Source organism: Trachemys scripta, chromosome 21, assembly GCF_013100865.1.
Source record: "Trachemys scripta elegans isolate TJP31775 chromosome 21, CAS_Tse_1.0, whole genome shotgun sequence".
In the NCBI taxonomy this organism is placed as follows: domain Eukaryota; kingdom Metazoa; phylum Chordata; order Testudines; family Emydidae; genus Trachemys; species Trachemys scripta.
The window spans coordinates 11,451,712-11,472,121 of record NC_048318.1 but is presented as its reverse complement, the minus strand read 5'-3'; the positions used below and the strand labels follow the sequence as shown (position 1 = coordinate 11,472,121).

General features: G+C 46.2%; 1 protein-coding gene across 3 annotated transcripts in view; it reads left to right on the top strand.

Moving 5' to 3' along the window:
• Positions 1-20,410, top strand: part of GRIK4 (glutamate ionotropic receptor kainate type subunit 4) — a 315,293-nt gene that overhangs the window by 228,034 nt on the left and 66,849 nt on the right. For all 3 annotated transcript variants that reach the window (XM_034754418.1, XM_034754417.1, XM_034754416.1), the window contains exon 7: positions 4,306-4,359. In XM_034754418.1, the coding sequence (XP_034610309.1) occupies positions 4,306-4,359 (54 nt within the window). The remainder of the gene's footprint in view (positions 1-4,305; positions 4,360-20,410) is intronic.

Here is a 20,410-nt window from a genome sequence, read left to right as displayed (position 1 = left end):
AACAGAACGCATGTTTTCTAGGCCTGATATATTAGGCTAGTGGTGGTCCTATACAACTGTCAGTCCCACTGGCTGTACAACTACAAGCTAGGTTCCATGAAGAATCTTGTCCACAAGGAAACCGTGTGCCATGGTCCCAACCTACCAGAGTTGGAGAGACTTTGTATGACAGCCGCCATCTTGGCTGACTCATCAGGGATTGACGTGGGGACCTCCAGAGCTAAAACCACAAGCTGCTACAGTTTGAGCTAAAGGACCCATGCTCCCACGCCGCGGCTGTAACAGACTCAGATGCGCTGTCAATCAGCACAGTGGGGCACCTGTAGGTCATGTTCTCCAGTGAGTTATGTTTCCAGCTAGACAGGAAATGGTTTTCCCATCCCAGGAAAATTTCCGCGATTTCAGCAAACGTCCCCATCCTGAATCGGGACGAAAAGTCGAAGTCTCAAAAATGTTTGTGGACCAAAATGTGGAGAAAAAATTGGATTGGGTCAGTCACGACATTTTGTTTTGATTTTGACCTTTTAATTATTTATAATTTATTAGATTCCTCCCCCCCAATTCACTTAAATTTCAAAACGATACGTCGTTTCAAACTGAAAAATGGAATTTTTCATTTTAAAAATGAGGAAATGGGACCTTTTGAAACTTTCCCCAAAACGGGAGCTTCATCGAAGCCAACCCTTTCCCGCTGAACATTTCGGTTTCCACAAATCGGTCTTTTCCAAACGAAAAATGTTAAATTGAAAAATTCCTGACCAGCTCTGGCGCCCTTTGCTTTACTACTGTGGTGAAAAGAATATGAACGTTGCCTTGGGGATGCAAAGAAACAGTGGCAGAATTTCAATTGTAGATAGCTACTCTTGGGACATGAGGCATGACGGCTGATGAGCGGCCGTTCAAAATGTTCCCCTTGCTAATCTTTGCTGGTACAGATGTCAGACTTCGGTCCAGAGACTGACATTAGACTAAGGCTTCTAATAGAGTCTGTACTGTCGCAAGTGACACTAGCTGGATCTCTCCTCAATCCATTCTGATGTCGTTTTAATTGCACATGTAAAGGCAACATTCTAGTTTTCACTGAGGAACAACTTTCCTTTTTTGATGTTTGTTATTTCACTAGCCCCTCTGAAGCTTCTTATGTGCGGGAAATCAAAGACGAGGGTTCAGGTTGGGGTGGATTTGTATTTATTTATATATTTCGTCTCTGAGTTAATAAAGGATTTGAATGAGCTCTCTCACTATTGAGGGCTATCCCCTCAGCCTGTTGCCATAGTAATTTTCCACAGCTACAGAGCACAGTTGCTTTTTAGACACACTCTCTCTCCCTTCCCGTCTCTGGGGGATTCTCAGGCCGTGACCGATGAAGATGTCAAAGATTGAGAAGATTTTGCAGCAATTCAATAACATTTAATGCAGTCGCCCTGTGCAGAGGATTCCAAGGAGGAAGGGAAGTGAACAATGCTCTTATGATTTATGAACTTCTTGCTGTTGGTGAAACTGGAAACTGTATACTGGGAGAGCAAGCAGAACAATGAGTGAAGATAATGATTATAAAACAGTTTCCTCCTTTGGGCTCAATCCAAACAGAAAGACTGACATTAATTGTAAAAGACTTTGGATCAAACCCCGTATTACCAGCCCTTCTCTTGCTCTCTGCTACCTTTGGACAATGAGGCAGAAGCTACAACTTCTCATATCTTCCCTTCCGCCTATGGTCTAGAGACACATGGTTGCTTCTTATATAGCCGGCCTGCCCCAGCTTTGCCAATAGGTATGTTAAATGGATGAGATCAATGGAGGAAAGGAGACCACTTGTTGCTTTCTTTGATTTTCTTCCCTTGAAATAACACTTGCTGATTTCAGAGTAGGTCACAGGGAGAGCAGACATTGCTGCTCTCTCTAGATATGAAAACTGTGTTGTGCAGCGGTCAGAAGATGAGAGGCACTGTGGTCTGGTGGTGGGAGGCAGTGGTCAGAGCACGTTGCCTGATGATCTGGAGGATCTCGTTTTCTCTCTGCCACTGACTTGCTGTGTGTTCTTGGGCAAGTTATGTTCTCATGGTCTCCCTTTCCCCATCTGTAAAAAACAGGTGATAGCGCTGTCCTATTGATCTGTGTCACAGAGGTGTCTGTGCAGATTAGCTGCTTAGTGTCTGTAAAGCACTTCCTAGTTCTTGGGATGGGATTTTTAAAGCACTCAACCTTTGCCAAATTCTGCTCCCACTGAAGTCAATGGTATGTCAATGTCGGGGGAGTAGAGGTAGTCCAGAGTGTTTTGAGGCTCTTATCCTAACACGTTGTGCATAAGTCCTAAGTGGTGTTAATATTAAAGTTCCACTGATTTCCCCTCCCTGCCCCCATCTTTTTGTACTTCATTTTCCAGCTTTCAGGTTATCAGCAAAGGGTCCCAGCAAATAGCTACCAGGCTACAAAATCTCCTTTTCATTTTCCCTGCAGAGGATGCATCACACCAGCCGTTCGTGCATCAGTGGAGGCTGTAGATTTGTTATGTTCATAAAGATCAATAAAAATGATAAGACGGTTAGAAAACATGACCTGCAAGGAAAGGTTGAAAGAACTGGGCATGTTTTCGTTTAGAGAAGAGAAGGCTGCAGGGGGACATCATAATGGTCTTCAAATATGTCAAGGGCTGTTATAAAGAGGATGGTGATTACTTGTTCTCCAGGTCCACTGAGAGTAGGACCAGATGTAATCAGCATGATCTGCAGCAAGGAAGATTTAGATTAGATGGTAGGAAAAACGTTCTAATTCTAAGGGTAGTTAAGCTCTGGAATAGGTTTCCCAAGGAGGTTGTGGATCTCTGTCACTGGAGGTTTTTAAGTACACATGAGACAAATACATGTCATGAAGGGTGTTAGGTATACTTAATCCTGCTTTAGCACAGGGGGGGACACTAGATGCTCTCTTGAGGTCCCTTCCAGCCCTACTTTGCTATGTTTCTTTGATCACAGGCATCTGACTGAGAAAGGGGAGTGGGAAAAGCAGTGAGGACTCCTCCATGGTGAAGGCAGGATATTTGCGGGGAGCAGCATTGTCTGCCTTGCTTTGAATCTTTACCTACTGCTGGTTAATCAGGCCAGGAGCTCCTCCTCGTCTATATCTGTTTCATCCCCCCACTTTCTGACACCAACAGCCTCCAGCTGGGGGGGCAGAGAAAAGACGGGAAGTGGAGGAGCTCCCCCAAAATCATTCGGGATGATTTGCACATTGCAAATTTAAGCATATTCAATGGGTGGATCATTACACGGCAAAACAAACAGTGGATTTAATTGAAACTGGAAGAGGAGTGAAACTGGCAGGTGTGCCAAGTCACCTGATACAAGAGGATGAAAATTGCCACGCAGAATTATTTTTCAGCAGTGTCTCTTTACTTTCCCCAACAATACCTCTCTGTGTATTCCTTCCCTTACAGATTGTCTGTGCACACAAATTGTACTGCTTTAACTCTACCGATATAGCTAACCTCATGCAATCCCACCTAGTGTGGATACAGTAATGCCAGTATAAAGATTTTATTCCATACTGGTATAAGACACCCTTTATACAGGTATAACTGTGTCTACACTAGGGGTTGTACCTGTAGAAATATATTGATTTTTTTTTAAAAAAACTCACCTCCCTAACCAACATACTTACACCTGTACCAAATGTGTGCGTAGAGACCATTAGAATTGAATCTTGTAAAGACCACACTCTGGGTTTGATCTTCAGCACGTCATCTGGCAACCGGGGACTGTTAAAACCATTGTTACGAGTAATTTATGCAAATAGCCCTGTTTCGATTGTTATGTCTTCCTTCCCGGCTCCCTTTGTCTTTATTCACCTATGATGAATTGTCTAAATCCTGGATTAGAGCTAGGTGTAGGGACGAATCCTCTGTCCTTCATTATGCACGAGGTTGAATTAGATGGTCATAATGATCTGGGATTTTAAAAAATCAATGAATCGTTGGGTTATTTGTTGGTACAGTGGGGCCAGTTTGGGTCCATAGGCACTACTGAAATCGAACTAAGTAATAATTCATAATAACCTGCAGCTTCCATTAACTTCCGTGGGAGCTACGATGGCTTAGCACTTCTGAAAAAGCAGATCCCCATCTTTACTTTAATAGGCCAAACTATGCTTCTGGGTGCTACCCTTTATGGCTTTTAAAAGGACAGCAGAGTCCTTCATGTAAAGTGATAGATATGAAAAGCAAATCTGATACAGGCTCCCCCAGTACTGCTGCTGAGATGGAAGATTGTCACTCTCTAGCCTAATCTCCTTTCCTCTCCTTCACAGGCAGCTGAACTGGGAATGGCGTCAGCCTATTACACGTATATCTTCACTAACCTGGTAAGACGTTTTCTCAGCTCCTCTCCCCTGCATGTAGAGTCACGTTAATGGCAGCAGATCTGCTCTGTCTTGGTGGTGTTTGGTGGAACCACAAGTTCAGGGGAGTGGAGGAGGATTTCTAAAGTTGGGGAGAGGTGCTGGGGAGATCTAGGATCCCTCCAGGAACCCAAACTTCAGATGATAACAAGACCTCACTCTGACACGTGTGCGGTGAAAAAGGCTTAATCCACCAGTGGCACCGATTCTGTAGAATGGGAAACAGACACAAACACTAAGGGGGTTCTCATACTCCATACCCTGAGACGTATCCCTCTTTAGAACCGGTAACAGAGACACTTGATCTCCTGATGGGGAAAACTGGGCTCTAACCACAAGACTAACCTTCCTCCCCTGGATGAGCTGGGATAAAGAGGTGTTAGGGATGGGTAAAAGCATCATTTATAATGTAGGCCTTACTCGAAGGATCTGATCCAAAACCTTAGAAGACAATGGGAGTCTTTGCACTCATTTCAATGGGCTTTGGATGAGATTCTAAGCGACTGATCCTGCAACACCTACTTACCCAGTGCGACTACTTGCATGAACAAGGACTGCTTGTGTGAGTAAAGGCCGCATGCTTTCAATGCAGCCACAGGCTTTGGTAGCATAAACCAAGAGCTGAAAGTGAAGCCATCCCTTAAAGAAACTCTCCACTGGCCCCTCTGTGATTCTCAAGGATGGAACTTAAATGCTAAAAAAAAGATGGCAAATCTTAACACACACACACACACACACACACACACACACACACACACACACACACACACACACACACACACACACACACACCAAACCAACCATGTTTTCCTGGGGTGGAAATACTCTGTAACCAAGTGGGTTGGAGTCTCAGCTGGTGGAAATCAGCACAGATCCGTATAGCCATGAAAGCTTGGGCGAAAGGGGAGCAGGCTGTTGCAATAGCCAGAGAGAGGGCTGCAGAATCGCACCCAGAGAGGGATATGAGACATATGTCTATGTGTCATAAGGGGGAGTGACTGTGTGCATTAGGGGGAGAGGGAGACGGAGTGCATGTGTGAGACAAGGAGAAGGGGATTGTGTGAATGCAACAAGTGGCGGGGGTATATTTTGTAACGTGGCTGATTGGATTTAACTTTACAGCTCCTCTTATCACTAATAGGCATCATGTGGCTAGATTCCCATGCACTGTGCTGAACAAGAGGCAGTGGGCTTAAGTAGAAGCAGGGGGGAAGCCAGGCTAAAATTCTCTACCGTCCAGCGGGTCTTGAAAACGAGCTGCCAAGCAGGGTGGGGGATAGCTCAGATGAGCCCAGACACCTATCAAGTAGGGATGGTTTAGGGATAATGAAATCTATCCTGCCTTGATGCAGGGGGATGGACCAGATGATTAACTGGAGGTGCCTTCCAGCCCATATGATTCTCTGATTCTATAATTTCTATGAATATTTATGCCTGGGTGCACGCGTGCCAGGAAAGCCGAGAGCTGAAGCGTGCTGTGTGTCTATGTATTTGGGTGGGAGACAGACGGAAACAGATGGAGCCAAGTGTGTAGGAAGGGTGATCCAAACGTAGGAGAGGGAGAATGAAACGGATGGGTGACAACACTGAGAGCAAGGCGGGGAATGGTGTGAAGAGCTGGAGTGTGAAAGGAGGCGTCAGAAAGAGAAAAATTCCACACACAGTCTCCCTCCCTGTGCTAATATCATTCCAGTTCATGCTCAGAGTCCACTCCATTGTTCCTAACCATGGTCAATACCATTCCACAGTGGACTAGTCCATTTGGTCCTAGTCCTAATTAATTCAATATAAATGATTGGCGACTGCGTGAGGAGTAAAGAAACCCTACTAGAGGTCAGCTGGTAACATAAATCTTGAGCGCAGAGCCCAAGTTGCTAGGATCCTCAAATGTCAGGTTACTTTGTATTCAGGTGGTGGTGATTTCATATTGTGATTTCTAGTCCAAGGGTTCCTCCTTCCAGTGAGCATTCTTTTATGTACCATCACACCAAGATGACTCGAAGAAGATCAGGTGCTGTACATACACGCAGTGAGAGATAGTCCCAGCTCATGACTGTTCCTCTTAGTCACTAATCCAAACAAGTTGATGTAATTGTGCCCCCATCCCAAGAATTACCATTCCTATTGGTCTCCAATCCCAACAATGGCTGTTTTAATTGTTTCTCAAACCCAACCACTATCAGTCCCCCCACCCCAATTGGTTCTTAGGCCTGAGCATCAATATGGCTGGCTCTTAATCCCAGTCAGTATCATTTGGTTCCTGGTCCCTACTGACTACCATTGTATTTGGCTTCCAATGCCAATCGGTATCAGCACATCTGGTTCCCAAGCTCTGGGATTGTCACTTAGTCTGTTATCAGTACTGGGTGTAAAGTACCAACTCTGTAAGAGGGGGGCCCTCTGCTTCTCCTATAAGCCCCATCTAATGGGTGAGGAGCAGGAGGTGTTGTGAGACAGTCATCAGTCTAGATAGGATTGCCAGGCAGAGGAAGCCTCTGTTGGGCGGCTCCTATATCAAAACTGAGAGTTGCCTGAGCCTCAAGACCCCACCAAAAATTGGGTTGGATTGTGTGTGCAGGTATCATCTCCGTGTGGTCTGTCATTTCAAGTAACCTGTGTCCCAGGAAGCCAGAGGATGGCAAATGTGAAAAAGAACTACCTGCTTGTGTTCCAATCACAGAATGGCCAAGAGGCTCATCCCATTGCCACAAGTTGGCCTGGATGCTAAATGTAGTTGGACTGTGGGTTGTCCGGCAATCCTACAGACTGCCAGGATGGAGCAAATCAGCCCTACTGCGCCCTCACTGCAGGAGGGTAACAGGCTGATTAATTCTTACTCCCAGCAAATCCAGCTGGCTTCAGAGGACTGAGGTCCAGAGTTAGTTCTCAGTTATAGGGAACCCAAGCCAGAATGAAGAAGACCAGGGAAACCCTTCACCCAGCTTAGCTGATTCCATTCATTCCCCATCCTCATGAGTTAACTGTTCAGGCCATTGTGAAATCTATTCAATTCTAGACTGGATGGTTCCAAAAGCTAATACTGTTCCAATGCTGTACTGAGTGACTCAAATTTCCTAGTAGTTCTGGTTCTCCCACACAACTAATATGCAAGTAGGTTAAACATAAACTCATCCTCACTAGTTCTAACAGAGACTGTGTTGCCAAATAGTTAGAGCACAAGCCTGGGTTTCTACTCTTAGCTCTTTCAGTGACTTTGTGTGTGATCTTGGGCATATCTCATCAACAGCTCTGTGCCTCAGTTTCCCCATCTGTAGATGGGGAGAATAATTCCTGCCTCACAGGGTGTGTTGTGAGGCTTAATTTATTAGTGTTCTCAAAGCACCATGAGGTTCCCTGAGAGAAAGTGCAATATATTATTACCAGATCTATTGTTATGAAAGTCAACTACACCCCAAAATTGTGTGTGTTAAACAGTTCTTGATGTAAGCCCTGCTGTGTGCTATGGGCTGTGGTAATATTCAGTAGAGATGGGCCTAAATCCAACCCCCCATATCATCCCAGGCAGGTGTATCTGTCTCATTCACTTTTCACATCCTGTGACTTGTAGGCCATAAACTCTCTTGGGCTGAGATTGTAGACTTTGTTACTTCTAGCATAGTTGGGCCCTGAGGCTTGATTGGTGCTTGTAGACGTTACCATAATACAAATAATGAATGATCTGTGTCCATACAGCACCTAGCACGATGGGGTCCTGATCTGTGACTGGAGTTCCTGTGGGCTACCACAATACAAAACATGAATAACACCTCGGAATTTGCATGAGGGGCAGTTCAGGTTTTGGCTCTTGATCCGGATCTGAAGTTTGCAACTGAAGCCAGTTTCTCTAACCCAGTTTAGAGCGATAGGTTAGAAAGAAGAGGATCCTAGAGCCATTCGCTCTTGCTTGAAATCAATCAAGAAGAGTATCTATTTACTCCAGTTTCTTTTTCCACTTTGTTAAAAAGCCCAGCTCTTCGTAGAGCTGACTGGGGTTTTTGACAGAGATCATTAAGAAGAAGGGTGATGCTGGGCGAAACCTGGGCAGATGGAAGAGATATTTAAGGAAATTAGTAATATTTAAATGGGGACGGGAGATGGAAGCGAGCAATTTAAACTAATAAATCTGGAGGGATTATCAAGCTGCTAATGAACCTACTGAGGTTTGCAACGACTGCCTAATAGAAAAGATAAAATCACTGCGAACTGCTCTCTGGGAGAGCAGGCGGAAAGACGGTTTAAATGGAGGAAGAACCTGTCAAACGAGGGACTGCCGGTATGTGTAGTTAAAGGCACTGATATGAAACTAATGGGAGCTGGGGAAAATAATCGGACCTGAGAGAAAGGACGGGGGGTGGGGGGGTTGGAGGCTGAGTTATGCACAGGCAGGAGGAACTGGAGGGCGTATCTCCGGGCATTAAGCTCATTATAGCCATTACAGCAAGTGTTTCCTGAACAATGGGCAGTTAGGCATCTCTATATTATTTCTTTTCTCCTCTGGGGCACCGGATGGAGACAGGTTGCTGGGACTTGATGGCTTTCACATGGAGCGGCTAGATTGGGGAGGCTGGCTGCTACATATAATGATCAGTGATTCACAGAGCTTAAACTCTATTAATTAGTCAATTCAGCAGGGAGGAAGCTTGGCACGTGAAAGCAGATGCCAACCTCCGGCAGAGGGATCTCCCAGCCCTTTGTGCATATAGGCTGAGGGCTAGATGCAAGGGCTCTGAAGTGAATACCTATAAAATAACTTATGGGTACCTGTGAATTCATTATTGGCTTTCCCCAGCCAACCAGGGGGCAGACATCTTGTCATCATGAGGAGTTCGGCCACATTTTCCCCATGCTCGTCCCGGAATCAGAATAAATCTAATGAAAGAGAGTTTATTTGTAGCACTTTTCATCCACAGATCTCCAAGGAGGGTGTTGTCATCCATGCTTTCCAGATGGGGAAACTGAGGCACGCTGAGAGAAAATTAGTTACCCAAGGTTCCACAGCAGCTCAGTGTTAGTGCTGGGAATGGAACCCAGGTCTCTATTGATTCCTGGTCCCATTCCTGTCTTTTTGAACCACACTCCCCCACCCATCCCACCCCAGCCTGGGGGGAAATTTTAAATTGTCTGTGACTACCTTGTCAAAGGGGGGTGGGGGCTTAAAAATCGTCATCTGGGCTGACCCATGAACATTAAGGCTCTCAGGAAGCACTCTTTTTTGTAAGTAGAAGTCCTCTCCAGTAGCCTTGTCCAGATTGCCCCCTCCCCTCACTAGCTTATGAGGTGTTATACACCGCTAGGATTTTCACCATCCACCCAGAGGTGGCTGCATTTCAGTGGTGCTCTGTGCGTATGTACAAATTTGCCAAGCGCTTTGATTTCTTCCGGGATGAAAAGTGACCGTGTAAATGTAAAAAAGAAGAAAAAACAGGGAGCAGAGCCAGAGCCCTGTGCTGGAGTCTATGGCAGCTTCACATAGTCCTGGGAGTGGTCCCAACAGCAAGGGCATCTCAGAGACACACACACACACCCTTTGGCTTCCCTCTTGTAGCTAGTTGCTGTTGACCCAATAGCAGGTGCTGACGCCATTCTCTTACCGGGTTGCGCTGGCTGGCTGGGGATAAAATTCCACTCCTTTCCCCCTGTCACTCCCCACCCATGTGTTCCAGGAGCAGAAAGTAAGCAAGCACATAGCACCTATTTCTCTGTGTGCATCCAGACCCCTGTAGGTCTTGCAGGGGCATATAGGGGAGGGGGGCCTTATTCCTTCCTGAGTGCTTCTGTGGATATTCTGGCCAAATCCCAGTCTAGTCCATAGCAACTAAAACTCCTAATTAAAAAAATTTGTTTGGCAGAGAAACTTGACTTGATAACCATTGGGGGGGAGGAATGCAGACATGTTGGCATTTGATTTATAATAATAATAAGGACGATGCGTAGCTAGAGCATTGCAGATAAGCTACTGTGAATTGCAAGGAAATAATTGCATGTCCTAGCCCTAGAAATATTTGAAACTACCAGAGCAGATCACGAGAGGCTTTGGATGTCTCCAAAACCCTGTGATGGAATTAATTCCTTGTAGCTCATTAATTCCATGTAGCTTGTTGTTGTTGTTTTGGCCTTTAAAAAAAAATAGATGGACCTGAGGCTGGATTTAAATTTCAAAACATTTATCAGGGAGATTAGATGGAAATAATTGAAACTATTAAAATTACTAGTACAAGAGGGAAGGTGTGAAAGAATTTTAGTAGCGCCTGGAGTCAGACAGTATATTCTTTGTATGTTGTTTTGTTCTCTGACAGTATTGTGTCGTGTTGCTGTGCCCTGATAACTGCTGCTTTGTTCCATTGTCAGAGCTGGCGTAAATCTGTGGGGGGGGTTCAGTGAAGGGAAAAGATTCTTCTATATAAAGGGTGAGATTTTCAAAGCTGCCTAATTGGTTTGGATGCCCAGTTAGAAATTAATGGGAATCTAGTGTCTAAATCCCCTAGACAGCTTCAAAACATGTCAGCTTTAGTTTGTAAATCACTTTACCTCCACTTATGTTTATCTCATGCCTGCCTTCTGAAGGCTCCTAAAGTGGTATAGTGAATTAGGGTACTGGCCTGGGAGTGAAGAGACTAGATTTTTATTCCTGATTCTGCCACTGACCTGCTATGTGATGTTGGGCAAGTTATTTCACCTCTCACTGCCTCTGTTTCCCCTCCCACTCTTTGTCTATCATGTCTATTTAGGCTGTAAATTCCTTCGGATGAATCTTACTACGCATTTGTCTGGTGCCTTGCATCATGGGGCCCTGATCTTAGCTGGGGCAACTTAGCTCTACTGTGATACAAATAATAAAAAAGATGATGGGCCTGAACCAAACTGATATAAACATCCTTCCAAATTTGAATCTTGCAGAGGCAATCTCTAATTTGTGTCTTTGGGTGGAGTTCATTCTGGTGCAAAGGGTCCAGATAAGGCCCTTTGTACTATTTAAACTTTTCCCTATGTTAGGGGTGTAAATGGCGTGGAGGTTCTTGGGTAGGCACTCTGCCCTGGGTGAATTTCGCCCATTGGGATTAAGAATGACAACTCAGTTAAAATACAAGTGGCCCAAAGCATCACTTAGAATTCATCGGAACATGAGGATTGCCATATCCAACCACACCATTGGTGCCTCCAATCCAGTCTCCAAGGAGAGTGTAAGAAAGTTTCTCGTGGACAATTATAGGAGAGTTGGCCGGTGGAGGAAGCTCTCTGTACCCCTTGCTGGTACAATAAATCTGATCTTAACTTTGGTGAGGTTTGAGACGTATTTAACTTGTTTCCCCCAATATGTTTAATTTGGCAGTGGCCTCACGACTTCCCATTCCCTGTCCAAAGGAGAAATGTTGGAGTGCCGTCAGAGTGAGAGACTTCTCTCCAGACTTGGGGCCTGATGGAAAGATCCTGGTTGGGAATTTCCAGGCTGATTCAGAGATTTAGACACACAACTCCCATTCATTTTAATGGGGGGTGTCTAAATCCCTTAATGACTTTGAAAAACCTCAGTCCCTCTTCTCCTATTTCCAGTCCCAGTTCTACAGACACAAAAGGACCTAATTCATCCCAGGTGCAACTCCATTACATTCAGTGGAGGTGCACCAGGGACTTGCTTTTGGTCTCAAGGGGTCTGGAGTGTTTGGATGAATTTGGGAGAAGGATTGGAAGTTTTGGATGCTGTTCTGCTTAGAAATTCTGGAACTTTTGAGATCCACCTATCAATAAAGGTAATGACCCCAAGAAACCCTACTTTTGAAGGTCATTCAGACTACAACTCCCAGAATGCTCAAATGACCCAATATGTCTGAATGAACCCACAGAAAAAAAAAAGCAAAAATTCATCATTCAAATGACTTTCTTCTGCCAGGAAAATTGATTTTTTACTTGTGGTTTATTATACCATTATTGACTCAGTCAATATATTGTAAGCGAACTGAGCCATTCAAAAAAGCCATAATGCATTTAGCATAATCCTGTACACTTTAGTGACCAAATAAATATGTTTTTAGAGCAACTTAGAAATTATTAACAAGCTCAGCAGTTCAGCATTTATGGACCCTGAAGGCAACAAAATCCACAGAGGGGAGAGCATCAGATTCCAAAGGCAGGTCTTCTCCTGGTGTTACACCTAACATAGGAGAGGACTAACATGCTTTCATTGGGAAGGGCGCCCCAGATTTAGGAGGAACTGACTATCTTAAGAGACAAAAGCTGTGCAAAATTCAAGTGTCCCATTCATAAAATCAACCCGTAGCCACACACAAAAGGCCGGTGTAATTACATTGATGTCCGGTGTGTCCATTTGTTCATTTTCATAGATTGTGGAGTGAGGTGTAGTGGGGCGACTGCCCCACTCCATGAGAAAAAGGGCTGGAACAGGCTGGAGAAGCTGCGCAGACCTGCAGCCAATCAGCAAGAGCCCGTGGGGAGCCAATCAGGGCCAAGAAAAAGGCAGCCAATCAGGGTCAGGCTGAGCCCTATATAAAGGCTGCAGCAAAGAAGAGAGGGCAGTCTCTCCCTGACTAGCAAGGGAGGAGGACTGACTCCTGAGTTGAGGTAGCACCTTGGACAGAGCAATGCTGGGCAGGCTCGGGGGAGCAGAGGAGAGCTCCGGCCGGTTACCTGCCAGGCTGCAGCCCCTGCTAAAAAGGATCAAGAAGGTACAAGGGCCAAAGGGGAAGTGGCCCAGGGAAGATAGACAGACAAGGGGAGAGAAGGAGGGCAGAGAGAGGCTGCCGCTAGAAGGTCCCTGGGTAGGGACCCAGAGTAGCGGGCAGGCCTGGGTCCCCGTCCCCCCTGACACTGTACCTGGGTGCAGAGGAGCGTGGCTGATACAGACTGCAACTTGCCCCTGAGGTGCGGGGCTAGACTTTGGGTTGTGGTTGGACACTGAGTCAGGGGAAAGCTGAAGGACTGCCGTTACCTCCCCCGCCCCAGAAGGGGGTGAGAATGGAGTAGTGGGCAGTGTCCTGAAGAGGACACCGTGGTCCAGAGAGTGACACGTGTCCCGATGGTGGAGACAAACAGCAGAGCAGACAACGGGTGAGACACCACCTCAGAGGGCGCTCCAGAGCTGGACAGAGCTAATTCCCAGAGCAACCAGCAGGAGGTGTCACCGTGGTGAGCACGCCCTGCTACAGAGGGGCATAGAATCACAGAAACATAGGGCTGGAAGGGACCTCAAGAAGTAATCAAGCCCATCCCCTTGCACTAAAATGGGAATACTAATCATGGAAATTTCCCCACTTCATTAACTTTAGCTGGTGTAAATCATCATTGAAGTCAATAGAGGTATTCCAGTTTACACTAGCTGAGGATCTGGTCCCCTGTTGGTAAAGTACCTTCAGATCCTTGCATAAAAACTGCTATGTAACTTCAAAGTATAAATTGTTAGACCAAATCCCCGAGGTCCTTACTCGGGTTTTACTTGGGCAAAACTGCTATTGAGATCAATGGGAGTTTTGCCTCAGTGAAGATGGAGTAAGGAATTCAGGATCTGAGCCATTATTAAAAACCCTTCCAGCCCCCCCACTCCTTCCCCCTCATACACAAACAGAAAGACAAAAGAAAGAGGCCAATATGTTCTAGCCCCACAGGGCAAATCCCCAGCTGGAGGAAATCAGCCCAGTGCCACTGAAATCAATGAGCCAGATCCGCAGCTGGGGTAAATCAGAGTGGTTCCACTGAAGGCATTGGAATTTGGCTAATTTATGCCTTTTGGGGATCTGTCCCATAATTAGGGCCCTACCAAATTCATGCTCCATATTGGTCAATTTCACAGTCTAGGATTTTAAAAATAGTAAATTTCATGATTTCAGCTATTTAAATCTCAAATGTCATGGTGTTCTAATTGTAGGGGTCCTGATCCAAAAAGAAGTTGGGGTGGGGAGGGGTGGTTACGGTACTGCTCCCCTTACTTCTGTGCTGCTGCTCACGGCGGCACTGCCTTCAGAGCTGGGCAGCAGGGGAGTGGCGGCTGCTGTCCGGGAGCCCAGTGCTGAAGGCAGAGCTGCTGCCAGCAGCAGCGTTGAAGTAAGGATGGCCTGGTATGGTATTGTCACCCTTACTTCTGCGCTGCTGCTAGCAGAGCTGGGCCCTCAGTCAGGAGCCGCCACTCTCCAGCCACCCAGCTCTGCAGGCAGCAGTGCAGAAGTAAGGGTGGCAATACTGTGACCCCCCTAAAATAGCCTTGTGACCCTCCCTGCAACTCCCTTATGGGTCAGGACCCCCAATGTGAGAAACGCTGGTCTCCCCTGTGAAATCTGTATAGTATATGGTAAAAGCACACAAAAGCGCAGATTTCATGGGGGACACGTTTTTCAAGGCCGTGAACTTGGTAATCTAATCTCAGACCCAGGCAGCAGCAGCATTTGAGGACCATTTGGAGGCTACTAATCAGCAAATCTGGAAATCCAGTGAAGCCCTTACAGTAATCAATAGGGGAAGATACCCGCATGTGTCAAGGTCTCAGTGTCACTGCGGTCAAAAAGAGCAAAGCCTGGCAATTCTTCCCAGGGTGGGAGGCGACCCCGTTGCTTTGCTTCCCCGGGTGACCTGGTTTATTAAAAGCATGATAAGAATCTCGCAAAGGAGCGAGATTCTGTGCACGCAAAGGGGACGCAGAACAATATTGCCAGCCAAATTGATAGAAGTGGAAGGCACTCAATAGCTGACACAGAGAAACTAACAATAGCAAATTGTCCTTCTCGACATTAAGAGATAAGCAATTACCAGAAGCCAATCACTGATGTGAGATCAGCAGTGTGACAATGCAGATAAATCCCAAGGCTTCTGAGCCTTGAGTTTCAAATACGTGTACCTATCATCGGGTTATTACAATAGCAATAATACTCTTGCCTAATGCCTTTCGACCAAGGCTCTTGGATCTCTTTGTAAATATTAATTAAGTTTCTTGACTCCCCTGTGAGCTAGGTGAAATTGGGCAACAGAGAGAGTAGAGGTGATTTGATCAAGGTCACGCAGCCCAGGCTGGGAACGGAACCCAGGTGTCCTGACTCCTGGTCAGCCCACCTAAGCACTGCTCACCGTTCCCTCTCACTGTTAGTGATAACCCATTGTATGTGGAACTTGTGGCGAGGAGGGGATGCATAGCTTATACAGGAATTGGTCGAAGAAAAATCCCAAGACCGTGATCAACCTTGATCCGTGTTACACTGAGGCAGTGTGTGTAGTGGCTAGAGAAGACCTGAAATTGACTCTCTTGCTCCATCCTTGGCTCTGCCGTTGGGAACATGCACAAGTCACTGAGGGCCAGAACCCCAAAGGTATTTAGGCTCCTACCTTCCACTGATTTCTATGGAAGGTAGGAGCCTAAATCCCATTGAGGCTCTGGACCTTAGGCTCTGATTCAGTAAAGCATTTACGCACGTGTTTTACTGGTGATTGAACAGACCCATTTCCAATCAGGTTTGGGGCGAAGCAAGGATTCTCCTTGGTCTTAGCCTTTTGGGTTTATTCTTCACTGCGATGCTAGAGGAAGCCCTCCATGGTTCTTCAAACGGCATCTTTCTACACTTTCGCACTGTCTAGCTCTTTAATCTCTCTAAACTACATGCAAAGAGCAAGGTGATTGAAGTGTTGATCCAGGAACTGCTCTCCAGCCATGACTGTGCCTCGTGAACACTCTGAAACAGCACTACAAGATTTCACAAACCGCTTTGCTATGGCGGCTCATCAGCTGAATGAAAATTGGGGCTATGTATCATCCAGTTCCTCGGCAACTTTACGAAGATCCAGCAGCACGCTTGGAAGATACCATGCTTAAAGCCATTAAACCGTTCACTTACCTCTGCAGCATGTTGAATAATGAAGCGACAAGCAAGTCACGAAGTGGATGCGTGAATTCAGAAAGCCAGCACCACACATGATCTGGAAGCAACACGGAATATGTCAACAGACAAAAATCCAAGGGTATAATGCTGTTGTCCTCACAACATTGCTCTACGGGTGTGAAAGATGGACCATTTCTCAATGGCACATTAAAAAGCTTGACAGTTTCTATTAGAGACCCTATGATAACTGCTGTGTATCAAATGGAAGGAGCGGGTGTCCAACATAGAAGTCTTGGCAAAAGCTGGTTCAGTTGGAATTGAGGCTCAGTTGATTTGTGTCCAACTGAGAGGGACGGGTAATGTCATTCATATGCCTGAGACTCATCTAGAAAAATAAATTCTATATTCAAAATTAAGCTCTGGCAACTCTAAGCATGGAGGGCAGATGGAACTTTTCAGAGATGCTCTGAAACAAAATCTGCACAAGACAAATATTTCTGAGTTGACCTTCGAGTCTGATCACATGGCATGGCATCACGCCATAAGGGTAGGTGTCCATGTCTTTAAGAACCCCTTGGGCAGCTGGCAGCAGACCGCCAGGCATAGAAACAAAATGCAGCTCACTTAAATCAAGCAGGGAAATGGCTCTGTGGTCAGTGCAATAAATATTGTTCTTCCCAAATGCTCTCTGGAGCCATGCGAAGACCCATTAGTACAAGCTGTGATTGTCAACGGGTCCTTGGCTTCGCAGTGACTAGTATTATTAATTGAGTCTCATTGATTTTAGTGGGATTTAAGTATTTGTTTGTGTGGTCCACTTTTGAGTGTGTGTTAGAGTTCCCCCTCTTTGCCGTGCCGCAGAGGATATGGATTGTTACGCTGCCCAGCTATAGAGCCGGGCTCCTTAGCTTACGCTTTTATCTCTGGAGGCCCCCAGTGCAAGCCCTGGCCATCACACTTCAGGCTAAGTACCTGCTTTAAGAGCATTGCTGAACAGCAATGGATTATGATCTTAGGCCTCATTCCTGCCACCACTGAAGTCAACGGGAGTTTTTCCATTATTTCAACTGAAGCAGGATCGGCTCCTTAGCAACTCTGTGCCTCGATTTCCTCATCTGTAAAGCGGTCATAATATCACCACTACCCGTTAGGGGTGAGTGCGGAGCTTAGCAAATTAACAACGTGCTTTGAGAGGCTACGCTGAAAGAGACAATGTGAGGGCAGTACATTGACGCTCTTTTATTATAGAAAGAGAATGGACAGACCTAGCAAGTTGGGAGCAGAGTTTTAAAAAAGTGCCAATCCAAGTAGTACAGCGGCCACATCCCCAGCATGGGCTGAAATCAGTGAGGATCGTGAGTGCTTAGCCCCAGTTCAGATCAGGCCCTTAATCGTTGTATGTGAGTCAGAGACTTGTGTGGAGCAAGATGCTGAAACCTGGTGATGGGTTTATAGTCCCGCAGACTGGAGAATGTGTTCCGTAAATCTCCAGATCATCATTCACAGCCACCAAGTTGAAGCTCCCCACGCTGAAAATGTGACGTACAGAGGCTGGCAGTGCTGTTTTTATTAGACAGCTTCTCCAGATGAGCTAAAGGGTTAGGTTTGAGAATGCAGGCCAAGCACTGCATGAAGAACAGAAACCCAGGCGTGACTTCAGCCTGTAATAATTCCTGCAGTGCTGTCTCCCAGGGAACCCCTTTCTATTCTATTAGTGAATGAGTGCCTAGCGCTTTGAAAATAGAGCGTGCCGTATAATCGCTAAGTGTCATTATTTAACTGTACACGTTTTATGGGTAAAGCCATGGACTGGAAATCAGGAGTTCTGAGTTCTAGTCCATGACTTTGCTACAGATGCACTGAGCAATTTACTCGTAAGGCCTCAATTTTCAGAAGGTTCCATCAATTTTGGGTGCCTAGCTTCAGACATTCCGGGCCTGATTTTCTGACCTCCAGCACCCTTCCCTCTTTCCCAGTCTGTGATGTTAGCGGCCATTGTGGATGCTCAACACCTTTGAAAGTCTGATTCAAGGAGTCTTGAATCGAGTGCCTAAAAATGAGTGGACACTTGACATTTTTGGCCTTGCTGGCTCTGTGCCTCAGTTTCCCCCCGAGTAAGATAAGGCTCACACTGATAATTAGCCACATCTTAGGATTGCTTTGAGGCTCAGTGCAGGAGAGGTACAATGGAAACACAAAGTACAGGGTTTTTTTTATTTTATTTTATTCCTGGGAGAAACCAATCTGTGAAAGGTTATATTGTTTATGTCCTGGTCAGTGTGTGGGCGCATGAGTAACTTGCATGAGTGTATTTACCTGCCTGTCATTTGCACCTGCTTATGGGTTCATCGGGTAGCCAGATGACCAAAGGCATCTCTTGTATGAGTGCACGTGGTTATGAAAGCGTTGGTGTGTGAGTTCTTGTCCCGAGAGCGGTACTGGGAGTGCAGATTTTGCTGTGAAGGACAAATGACCTGTCTCTGGCCAAGGTGATCAATCAGTGAGAGGCAGCACAGAAAAGGAGGCTGGGAAGGCTGGACTGGCAGGTTTAAGGGCTTGGAGTATCCCACTAAATAGAATTTGCTGACAGGTATGAATTAGTCTCTCAACAGCTCCTTGCTCTTGGGAGCTATTACATGACATGCAATCTTCCAGCCTGCAAAAGCACAGGCCCTCAGCACAGACAGGAGAGAACAAAGGCACCAGTGACTAAAAGAGAGGAGGAAAGGGAAGGCAGGTTGTGCCAGCAAACCAGTAGCATCCTGTGCACCTCAAGGATCCTTCCGATTCGCAGCTAAGAAGCAGAGAAGTGCTGGGAGTGAATTGCATCCCCCCTGTACCCCCAAGAAAGTGGCTGCATCCTACAGAGAGGTGGGTCCAAATTTCTGATCCAAACTTTCCATGAGGGTTTGGAGTTCTGATCCCAGGCATTGATTTGGCCTACTCAAAATGTAGAACATGATGTATGACGATAGCGTAGTATGTAACCTCATATTATACTAATACCACTGACACAGATGTGTTAGCCCTGGGCTTCAAATGGCTCAGCAGTGGTCAAACAGGGATTGGGAAGCCCAAAGAGAGGAAGGATGGTCCAGCGGTTAGGGTGCTAGGCTGGGACCTGCAAGACCCAGCTTCAATTCCGTGCTCTGCCACAAACTTCCTGGGTGGCTGTGGGCAAGTCACTTTGCCTCTCAGTGCCTCAGTTTCCCATATGTACAACAAGAATAGCAGCGTGGCCCTATCTCCTAGGGATTTTGTGAGGATAAATGCAGTAAAGTTTATGAGGTGCTCAGGTATTATTGTAAGAGAAGTGGTTGAGGTGATATCAGGGTTAGCTAACCCTGACCTAACTTTGACATTTTCTGTAGTGTAGACGCCTTCTGTAGTGTTAACACCTTTTACCTCTATGTAGCAAGTTGAGGTAGATCTAAAGGGTTGTTGGTGGACGTGGGTTCGAATCCTGGAATCCACGTCCACCTGTGCTGAGGGCCTGTGCTCTTCTCCAGCCTCCCTCCATGTCCTTTGGCAAACCATTTAAGCTCTGAGGTCTCCATTTCTAAAATGGGGATAATAATTCCCTACCTCTCGTGAGGCTAAATCCATTCAGGCACATGAGGTGCTGTGGTGAAAGGAGCCATATAAGAACCTAGCCATCCCAGTCTCTAGAGCAGCCTCCCCCGTACTCCCATTTGCCTTGCACCGGCGCGCAGAAAGCAACAGTGCTGAACCACTCCAGACGCAGCTAGGCATTGAAAACCCACCCCTTCCCTTTGGCTGGCGGTAGCTAGAGCGGAGCTGAGCGATGGGTCTTCAAGCTCGGGAAATCAGCTGGGCAGTACAGGTGTTGAATTGCAAATGAGTCTGTGTTTGGAAAACGTGGATCTGCAAATGTCAAGCGGCGTCAGTGGCCATGTAAGAAAAAAATAAATAAGGGACGGAGGCTGAACAGACGGCTTTTAAATCAGTCAGGCGCAGTCACCTCTATGCCCTCCATTGCTCCCTTGGCCTCACCAAATCCCTCTTATCCCATTCCAAATGAAGCATCTCCTCCAGGGACTGTTTAATCCACATCTTATTCTCGAGTCAACTCTCCGTTCATTTACTTATTTGTGACCTGGGTGCATAGAATTTTCATGAGAACAGCTGCAGAAAAACCTTTCTGAGAGGTGGCTGGGGTTGGAGGTGCGGCCAGGGGGAGG